General features: G+C 35.8%; 1 protein-coding gene across 1 annotated transcript; it reads right to left on the reverse strand.

Moving 5' to 3' along the window:
* Positions 1 to 1,957: 1,957 nt before the first annotated feature.
* Positions 1,958 to 11,544, reverse strand: LOC110441955 (perlucin-like). The gene is made up of 6 exons (XM_021485278.1): positions 11,443 to 11,544; positions 10,959 to 11,041; positions 10,123 to 10,213; positions 9,457 to 9,671; positions 2,449 to 2,508; positions 1,958 to 2,110 (listed from the first exon to the last, which is right to left on the reverse strand). Exons 1-6 carry the CDS (start codon positions 11,492 to 11,494, stop codon positions 1,958 to 1,960), a joined length of 654 nt encoding a protein of 217 aa, XP_021340953.1. The 5' UTR covers positions 11,495 to 11,544.

The raw sequence follows: 11,544 nt of genomic DNA on the forward strand, positions 1-11,544 counted from the left end.
GTAATTCGCCATCTATGCAATTCTATCCATAACCGGACCAAAATAGAAAACCTTTCCTTAATTATTTGCCGCCATCATAGCGTCAGTAAAAGTCAAGCACTATTCTAAAAGCTGAGAAGCTGTACAAGATTGTAAGTCAGAACCAAAGTGCCAAGAAGCCTGTTATATTACGTTAGGCTATTGTTGACAGCACGAGAAAACGTCGATTTTCCCTCCTGTCGGTGACGTCTCTAGTTCTCTGTGCTAATACATTTAGTAATACAGTAACACTGAATTGGTGACGCCAGGGGCCAGAAATGTACTGTTGAAACAGAGAGGAAGGTGCGTAAAAGCCCTAAATAATAATTTAAACCAAAATAATTTGACGGAGACAGATATTGACCCTTCATTTAAAATGTTTACATTTAAAAAGTTTCATTATTATCAGCTCCTGATTTCCATTCACACAGTTTCCAATAAAGGTTTCATAATTGTTCAACCATAGTTTCATATCGCAACTTTGGGGTCTGTAAACATTTTCAATGGTTTGGAGTTTTTAAAATTGACCTTTATACCGAGCACCTCAATGACATGTTGTTCTAAGTCATTTCGTCGACTTTATTTTAGTTGCTACACCACCGTTTCTATAGTCATTTGGACGGTCTGCACGTTTTGGTCGGTGACCTGTAATATCAATATCTCCACTGGAGATAGTAGAAGATAGCCATGTTTCTTAGACACACAGTAGTGGTTGCAATAGTAAGTGTATGGATATTTCCTCAAATCATTGTATATACAACGTATGTTCCAAGAACAGAGCGGGAATCCAGCGGGTAAATTGAATAATGTAGTTTTCAAATCTTCAATACCCCCATAGTAGGAAGCAATTAGTTTGTTCCAAGTCATAAAATTTGTAACTGTACTTTGCATGTTAACAAATTCCAATAGTATCGCCCAACCAAGCGTGCATGTTCCACTTACATCTCCGTCATGCCTGATTGACCATTCATTCATCGACAGTATAATCCCTAGTGTGACACAGGTAATAAACAAGGTGTATTTACCTTTACATTGTCCAATATCGGAATTCCCCATACTGGATCTCGCTCCACACATATTGAGCATTGAGAAATGACAAAGTCCGATTCTCAAACTGTATATCATCAAATCACACTGAGAAACTTTCATTGATGAAATCTGTCAATTTTTGAATAAGTCAATATCAATAATATAGCACAATTTACGGAAATACACAAGAACCATAACACACACCCAACCTTGGTAAGGAGAACACCTGACACGGTCATCGAAGGTGCATCTAACACGGCATTCCTGGGGAACTATCAACAATATTGTTGGATGCATGTTTCATGGGTGAAGTCCGTGTATTACTGCTACATGTGTTACGGTGGACATGCCGGATACTGACATTTTGAACTGGTTCGGGATACACTTTGTTTTTGTTGTACTCTTGTGATGAAATGGGTATTTGTTTTACTATTTTGAATAAATTGGTCTAAGATAAAATGTGCCTTTTACAGTTCTGCCAAATTGTGAACGTAACACACACAGGTGAATTCACCATAATTCTTGATAATATATACAGTAAACCAAAAGGTATTACACTGCATTATTCAGCTGTTTCGTCCCTTTAGGACTCATCGAAGGTGCTCAGATACACGAAATTGAAAATCCATATAGTCTGAGCTACTGTTGAAATAGAAGAGCATGTGCGTAAATTCTCTTGATTATAAGTACAATAAAAAGAGGATACTTTCATTTTTTTAAAATCTGTAAAATTTGTGTATTATAACCCATGCCTCTACGCAAAAGGGTAAACTTTGGCAATCCAGATTGTGGTATTTAACTGTTTCTTTACTATGAGAGTTTCTTTTTTGTAGCTAGTATACTTTTATTTAGCATAAAGGGACTACCTTGCATTACGCTTCTATGTATATTATAGAATTAGCGGCAGAATTCACTCTGTACCGTTTGGTGACGATGGCGAAGCAGAAGACCAAGCGACGGTAGAGTTGGGGGCAACTTGGATCCATTGTAAAGGCCCAGTAAACGAATTGGCGGAGGCTTTCGATCTCATCGACTGCGATCCGACAGAGGACGAGTACGTTAGCTGCCAGTAGCATTTGGTTTACTCTTTATCACAACAAAACACTGAGCTTTAGGGAAATATTTTTATAATTTGTGTTAAAAAAGGATGTCGAGTGTTTTTGTTTTTTTATTTTCTTCATCCTTAGCAACGTTTCAGTTAATGAATTGTCGTCTGTTTTCGGTCTCATTGACAACGGATTAATACAGGACAAGTTAGTCATCAAGAGTAAGCTGTTAGTGGTATACTGTGAAGTCACTAATTTTCGTTGGGTATTTAATTTGGTTGATTTCGTGGGTAATCTACTTCTACGAATTCATAGGTCCACGAAGTAATTACAAATGTGTCATAAAGCAATTCACCGTATGAGTGGGTACTCGTGATATACGAATCCATGTTTCAACCAAATAGTGTTTTGCTGGAAACCACGAATTGAATTTTTCGCCCCACGAAAATATCTGATTTCACAGTATGACATACTGTGAAGAAGTAATATGACATTATATAGCAGGTATCACGCGATAAATGTTTCATTTGGGCTATAAAGAAAATGTTAAAATGTCACTATTTTGATTTACCTCGGTTTGTGATTGTTTTGTCTACCCAGGGTAGAAGTAAACCCATCACGAGAGTTCCCCTTAACGTAAGGTAGCTCTCACCTGTGCTCACCTGTGTACTCGATCGTCAACATTTCTACAAAATGCATGATTATTTTTATTGAGTTACAGCGTAATCACGATTATCTTATCCTAAGATTGCGATTTCGCTGTCTACAAAACACCATACTGTGAACAATACTCTGATGAATATTAACACAATTTTAGGTTTACAATATCGCAACTTGGAACGCACCCGATAGTAATCTTGTCTTGAGGTTATGAAAGCGTCTTAAACGAATACAGATATCGTATGCCAAAAATGAATTCGCTGCATCATACAGCTCATCAGTGATATTAAAGAAGAAGGAATCTGTCGTTTTAAATATTATACGTATTTGCAGAAAGCCGAAAACGTACACCTTTTACAGCACCATACTGGTATTACCATTGCGCCCATTTCGAACTTATCCCCCGCCCCCTAACCCAGAGAATGGGTCACCCTAAAAATCTTTTATTACTTTTTTTCTGCGAACTAATAAGACACTTTGTGAGTTTGAGTTGTACTTGACAGCTGCCAAAAAAGCCCCTACCGGACACGTTTTCGGCAAGCCTGTTTCGTTGAATTTGCTGTCGTTTTAGGTTGCTTGTAGGAGATTTCATTCTGTTAATTTACTGGCAAACCTCGAACGCTTGTGTGTGTCGGACGGCATATTTCTTGTAACGAAGAGAGATTCTTGTTTGAGTTATCTCCCCTCGCGCGTGCTTTTATAGACCTCGGCAGAGCGGGGGTCTATAGAAATAAAGCCCCCGGCAGGATATCCAATCAGAAAGAGTGTTACAAATTAAAAGGGTGGCAAGCGTCAATAATACCCTTTGTAACGTTACAGAGTTACAACTTTAGCTCAAAACAGATAATACTGAACGATCCCTGTACCACTGACAGAAGCCATAGCATAGTATAGGAAACTGTTTTCCTATGTGACTATAGCTTTGATAAATAATTTCTGAAAAGAAAACCAAACCTTGCAGGACTTTTATGAAAACTAATGAAGATGAAATGAATAAGATATTATCATCAACAATGACTTGTGTGGAATAATTCAGCAAAGCTTGACCGAAATTCGAACCTCGTATTTAAGTTTATTATACCTAGCGCTCTAACCATTTCAGTTTCCTGGTCGATGGAAGTGTTCTAGGTTAATTTTTTGGGCCGAACTGAAACTTGTCTGGAGAAACAACACTATTGAATAAAACACGAATTTACGCAGTTGTGCTAAATGTGTGTACACATTCAACTCCCTGGCAGCCAACCCCAATACACTAGACGTTTGGCTATGCGGAGAGGAAGGCAAACAGATAGAAACAATTCATAATGACGTCATAGCGAATGTGCTTACCACGGTGTTGAGACAATTTCTCAACGACCAAACTATCTCGGAACCCGATCCAATCCTAAAAACCTCGTGGGTCTCAAACCGACAGTTCAGGGGGTCGTACTCCTACATCCGGGTAGGATCGACAGTAGAGTATCTTCGTACTCTAGCCACGCCCCTTGTTGCCAAGGACAACAAGCCTATCCTGTAATTTGCCGTTGAGGCTACGGATGTTGACTTCCTTTCGACGACGCATGGGTCACTGAATTCAGGTATCCGAGAGGCTAACAGGCTGTTCACGCGTCACATTGATACAGTTATTAACCCTGTGAATCAGTGTAAGGGTTAACAATTCATGGAAGTAGAGGCATAGCCTACATCGGTAATCCGTATTGTACATTCATGTGGCAACTTTAATATATTTAGTGAGACATTGTATTTTAATAAGACATTTCTACAAGTTCGATTAATAAACATAGGATATACGTTTACTGTCCTTACCCTTTTATTTTCAATGAATAATAATAAAAAAAAATAGACAAAAACCGTAGCAGAGTCGTTGGAAAAATGGAAATCATGCCTTGCCTGCCAACACCTTATGAAGGTGACGCCTTTACTCACTAACAGCAACCTCAATTACATGGTCTGTCATCAAATAACCTTATGTCAGATGAATAATGTACTATGTGGTATTGCTGATAGGCTGATTGATTGTTTGTTGCGGTGGCTAGGTGGTTAAAGCGCCTAACATTCTGCTACCACTTGCCCTCCACCACTTGGTCGCCGGTTCGTAGGCCGGTAGTTCTATTTTTCTCCTGGTTTTCCTCCACCTGTTAATAGGGCGTAAAACACAAACAAGCAAACCGAACCAAGCCTAATGATTGTTGACACCTGTTTTAACGTCCTATCAACAGCTAACATCACTAATAGACGTGCTTTCGTGTGTTTTATGTATGAGTGTATTTGTTTGTATATTTGAGGCAATGAATATTGATGTATTTGCCTCCCTACGATAGAATTGTTCTGATGTCGACTTTAGAGCGATACCTCACTGAAATACCATGCCGAAGGCACCCAACACAGTAACCCTATATTTTACTAACAGTGAGTGGGCCGGTTGTTGTCATTACTCTAAATGCTGAATGTTAAGCAGGAAATAACAACTTCCATGTTAAGGAATTTGGTATGTCCCAGCATGCGGACAGATCCCATTGCCTTTCTTATCTGGGAGAACGTTGGTTGCATCTTTCCAAATAAATTGTATTTATTTTAAACTGATATTGTATATAGCGATTCCTCAATATTTATCTGTAGGACTCTCGTAATTAGTCTTATACAGGTGATGTCATTATTCACTGATATATATCTAAATAACCAATGTCTTTTTTTAATTTCACATTATATTTGTGTATATTCTGTCAATTTTTATGCTTGCTATGTTAGCATTGTATGCATATTCCACTTGATTGTGTTTTAATCCTAAGTCCGAAGTAATAATTGTGTGATATACAAGTATTCTGTCACTATTAACTATGTCTTCATTACCTTAATCTGAATACTAGTTACATATGTGATCACATTTATGGCTTTTCAAGGAACACTTGTTTTGGTATATTTATTGTATCAAAAGTGTCATATCCCGGGGGCCTTGATAGGAAGGGGACTCCCAATCACCTAGAAACGTGGGATATCATACTTTCTTTTTCTGCATTAATTATTTTAATTGCTTTTTACCTATAAATGTGATTATCTCCCTTTACTTGTAACATAATGTGTTATTGTTATTTTACATATGTTTGTCGCAATGATAGCTCTCAAGAGCTGATGTTCTTGGTTTAACTGTATGCGAAATTAAATAAAGTTGTTTGTATCTTGTATTACAAATGTAAGAGGGTCAGTAATATTTTATCTGATGAGGAACAATAGTGTGTTATGTTAACCTAGTTCGTCAGGTAACCTATTTGAAATGATAAAAGATACTTAATCTTACACACGAGCATTAAAGTTTAAACAAAGCAATAGATGGTGACTTCACACAGACTTTTCAAATTTGTAATCAGTTTCGAGATTAGGATTATTGTGATTCTACGCAAATACAGATCAGTTTCAGTTTGACAAATGGGAGTTGGAAGTGTGGGAGTGAAAGCTGGATTAATCCAAATCGATGTAGTATGAACGGATAAATTTTACTGACACTCAATAAAGCAGACATTCGCTCCACAGCGGCTCGGAAATATCTAGCTTCAATCCGAATGTACTGGGTTTTTGTATAACCTTACGTTGACTGATGTGGGAAAACACGCAATATTCGATTAAGTGTTCTGTTTAAGGTAAAATGTCCTGCTTACCAATGAATTGAATCGGACTTTACTTAATGGACTGTTTTATAGATGCACGCACCGCTTATGTATAGAATAACTACAAAAAGAAAGCTGAATGTATCTATTGTTTAAAACAGTAAAATTATAAATGTTCCAGTTCCTAACTTAAATTTGTTTTCTTTTAATGTGTTTCATTTCATGTACCATCACGTTAGAATTGGAGTCAAACTGGACGAGGTAATTTTCAAATATAAAAAATAATCTTCTGAGATTATAAAATAATAGAGTGAACAACTTACTTTTGTTCGGAATAAGATCTATGGTCCTTTATTTAAGTACAGATAAAATACTTACATTGTGTATTTATATTGGGTCAGTTATTATTCCATTCTAACAAGACATGCAAACTAACCAACGATACTAGTTTCATAGTTGTTTACATTAAAGAAATACTAATATTTATTAGAGCTAACCATCACGGTTTGAGGAGGCATTTGTGTATCTCACATTTACGTTTAAACTGTATCCACTGCAAGTTCAATTTTAAACTTTACCAGAAGATTGATCAGCGTTATTTTGAAGATTCTCCTGTTGCTTCGAATAGCGTTAGGCAACCGTTCGAAGCAAACGTTTCGGTGACGTTAGGCTGTTCCGTGAATCTTGACGACACAAACACTTAAATTTCAGATATAGAAGGGAATACCTAAATATCTACCTTTTGTAGAGAAATGGAAACAAAAAATAGGATGTAAATAATCATATGGACTGAAGATATCTTTCAATGTTCATGCCAGTATGGACGCAAATCGGTAACATACATATTAATCGTGGAGTCCAAAAATACCGTTAAATCCTTCTGTGAATGCTGTCATCACAGCGCCAGTTATATTTTCTGTGAGTATCAGAATGTATCTAATACGTTTGTTAACGTTGCATAATTTAAATAAGACACACTTGTTAGAGCAACTATAAAATTGGTCAAACTCCTAAATTAAATGAATTAAAAAACCAAGACGATTACTGGTTAATTTTAAATTAAAAGTAAAGTGTGTATATTACATACTACTCAAAATAATTACTATGGATGTTCAGGGTACGGCATTTCTCGGGGAACTAAGAGCTCCACTAGCAGAATCCATCAATTTGTATCTTTAAAGGTGATAGTATGACACACACATAATTATGATTGCACCCATAAAATTTAGTAATAGAAAAAGTACGCTAACAAATAATTACACTTCATCATACAGCTCTTTCGTCATTCTTTATTAAACATATTTATTACTGAAGCACGGTATATTAAAAGGTTTTAATATATTAATAGCCATTATTATCAATAAACAATAATAGTAAAGAAGTTTCAATCCACCAAAAATAAATAGCAAAGAAATGTGCTGTATTGCCGGTTTAAGTATCCCTGATCAGAAATATGATATTATTCTTCATAATATATTTTTTTACTGAAGCACCGTTTATTAGACAGTGCTAATATCAATAACCATTAATATTAATTTCCACCATGATTTAAAGGCAGATAACTGTGCTGAATTGCCGGTATATATATCATTGATCAGAAATATGATATTGTTGCTTGCCTTCACACAACAATTGTTTTTCTGACATCCGAGTTTATCCAATTATGTCCCCGCTCCCAAATGCCCTGTAAAATAAGAGATATTTACTTACAATCATTTCAATGCTCTAATTTGCGCATCTTCGTTTTCAAACGGCTTCCCCTGGATACAGATATCTTATCTGCAGCCTTGGAATATGTCAGCACGAAATTGAAGCCTCGAGATTAATTTGATTTTTATCAATGACATAAAACGAAGCTTTTTACCATCCATAAGCTGTTCCTTGAAGAGATTTTAACTTTTTCATGACATTTTTCAAAGGTTTGCAGAAGATTTTCGTGTCAAGAGAACGTTTTGGTTTTAGAAAATATTAAAGTGAAAATTTGTTTTTAATCGGTGGACTCGTGAATATGCCATCACAGACAAGTTGAAACTGTTTTGAGTTATTTGATAGCATTTGCAGTTGATTACAGATTAGCTCATTGATAAATTGATACTCCAAAAATCCATGCAAAACAAAAGGCAGATATTCAATCTTGGATGAATATATACGAGAAGTAAACTTGCGTCATACACCAGTACGCTCAGTACAGTGACCGATATCATAGCGTGTTTGTAAAGAGAAGCATTCTGTTAAAACATGTTATTATTATTTACACTCTGGTGATGCCTTTTATAGGACCCGAATCCATGAGACCATTCTTGTGTCAATATCAGACTCTGTGCTCAAGCCCATTTTCGTGTTTTGGTAACAAAACAAAATAAATCGTATTTGTGAATTATATGGAGGACTTGTGAAGAGGCTCAAAGCCAAATACGTTATTCAATATTTACACTGAATTCTGTTTAATGATTTTCAATAAGAAGCAAGTCAGAAGAATGTTAGTTTGAACACTAAATCCATGCTTGAGCATGAGAATGGTTACATGATTCTGTACAGGCCCATGAGTCAAAATCAAGACTTATTCACTATCGATCTTACCCTTTCCTTCAAAGTCTCAGAATGAAATATGAATGCCTTGTCAACAGCAGTAACTTTAATCCAATAGAATATTTTATATTGCTATGTCATCTCAATATTATGCAATATCAGATATAAGTTGCATAACTATTCTTGACCTAAAGATATATAAATAGAACACGGAATTCCCATATGTTTGCAGTGTTTGCAATGGATATTATAAACGAGCTTTGGAAATGATATTATTTTAATTTATCATTTGGAAATACTTTAAACGCTTAACTGTTTCTTTATTCCCCCATGGGTTGGCGTGATATTTAAGAAACTTTTTTTCTGGCTTAAAATTATTGCATGGACATAATTTACCTAAGGACAGCCTTAAATATAGTGTTCGTGTTTTGTTTTACTTATATGTTTACCGTCACATGGACATTTAAAACTATTAATCGCTAAATATATATATATAGAGAGAGAGAGTAAAGCACGCGCATAACAAATTCGTGTATATTATACCTCACATTTAAATCAATAAACACTTACCCTCTTTCGCAAATAAACTCCAGTTTGCGGTCGCACGCGATGTCATTCCACTGCCCTGCTTTTACCACTGCCATACAGTCCTCTCCTATGTTACTGTCGCTAGGGTTACCGGGGCTCCAGTGGGAGATGGTTATCGGATTTTGCTCCGTTGACCAGATCCACTGGTTTTCGATAAAAAAATCGCTACCTCCTATGAAAAACTCTCTGCCATTTGGTCCTACAAAACATACCCACAAGTAAACTTATTGCAGACCAATCAAAATACTATCATGCTTGTTGTTATTGTTGATTGTGTTGTCATTGATGACAGCTTTGATTAAAATAATGATGGAAGTTATATTTGAGGTCATTTTAATCTCCCATTAAGTTCCTGTGGTGGTATTATCATTGCGACTTCGTATTTGCTGTATTTCATATTTTACATTATCCCAACCGTGGCGTATTACAAATTTAGAACTTGTTTTCAATACTTTTAATGTTTAAGTATTACACTACAATACAGCATGATTATTTGCACTTTTATAAATTTTACAGCAGGTGTACAACCAAAACAAGAAAATATTAAATTTCAAAGGAATAAAGTTTCATTATTATTTGAATAACACAAAGTGCGCTTTAACTGTATGGAGAGATTATGTAGCTATGGACTTATCCGAACATGTCCTCACCTGATACATGTTGCAAGGCTTTGGCCAACGCAGTTTGACGATCCTCAGTATTCGGCTCGAATAGCACAGCATTGAAGGTCCTGCAGTAGCTCTACAAAATAACATATTAACTCATTTCATCCTAGATGCAATTGATTTAACTTGCGTTGTCTCATTAATGTATAAAATAGTTTAACTGGTTGAACAAATCGCTGTGCAGCAGGCCATTTAAGGGGTTTCAAATCATCGATTTGCAATCTTACAATTTTCATGGTGTGCCAAATTATAGGAATCGTGTCAGTTAATTGTGTATTTCCAACCAGTCCTCCCCTAAACTAAACCCTATTCATGTAATTATATTCATGGTGGAAAGGAGTATCGATGTCACCTGGAATTTGAAATAAGTAAACGATCTTACAACATATACCACAGCGTATGGTCTGCTCGTGTCGAGTTTGAAAATCGGCTTTTTTTTAATTGTATTGTCCTTTTAGGACTCTATTTATTATATTTATTTGACACTTAACATTAGTTATTACGTGAAAACGTCTCAATCTAGTGGTCTCGTAACGCTGGTTTAAATAACAAAGAAATCCCTTCAATGAACAGCTTCAGAAATGGCCTCTTTAGACATCTTGCAACATAATGGAAGAGGTCACATGACTGTTTTTTAATTAATAAAAAAAATGATCCTATAAAATAAAACGTCATGACAAAGGAGATTAGGGAACGAGTTAACTAAGCATAAATGCTACAACATATGTTTTCTTTCAATTTTGATTTATAGATAATATGATAATATGATACATGTTACACAGACAAATACATGAACATAATTATTAATACAGAGCACTTACGTTTGCCTCGGCCCAGGTACCAGTTATTTCACTGAAGAAGAAACAAAACTCCCCTTCCACTAGATATCCCGCCGGGCAGCTACCTGGAAGTTCAAAAGACTTGAACAAGACAGGTAACGTAAAGTCAGGTAAACGAAAATTAAATTAATAAAATACAAATTATTTAAAATCAAACCGTTGTTAATGGAGAACTGCAATAAAACCAATTAATCAATCCAAAGTTTGTGGCCTTATATTTTATGAGTAAATATGGACACACCGAATATCGAAGTTACAAACTTACTTTTTAGCCTGACGCATGCCAATAGGAATGTTTGAGCAAAAATTGAATAACATCCAACCGTGATTAGGAGACTTATTGCAAGGAACCCAATTAGACAGACGGACAGACAACGGGACGAACCCCAATTAACATCTCCTATAATAACTATATATTTAAGTATTTTAAATGGTCAATAAAGTTATTTGTTATGAGGCACCTTACCGTGTGAATGACCCGCAAAGAGCAGTACACAAAGTATTACGGCAAATAACATGCTGGATACAGTACAGGTCCTCTGAACTAAACGGTATACTTCAATCTGTT

The sequence above is a fragment of the Mizuhopecten yessoensis genome, unplaced genomic scaffold (assembly GCF_002113885.1).
Source record: "Mizuhopecten yessoensis strain PY_sf001 unplaced genomic scaffold, ASM211388v2 scaffold716177, whole genome shotgun sequence".
NCBI lineage: Eukaryota > Metazoa > Mollusca > Bivalvia > Pectinida > Pectinidae > Mizuhopecten > Mizuhopecten yessoensis.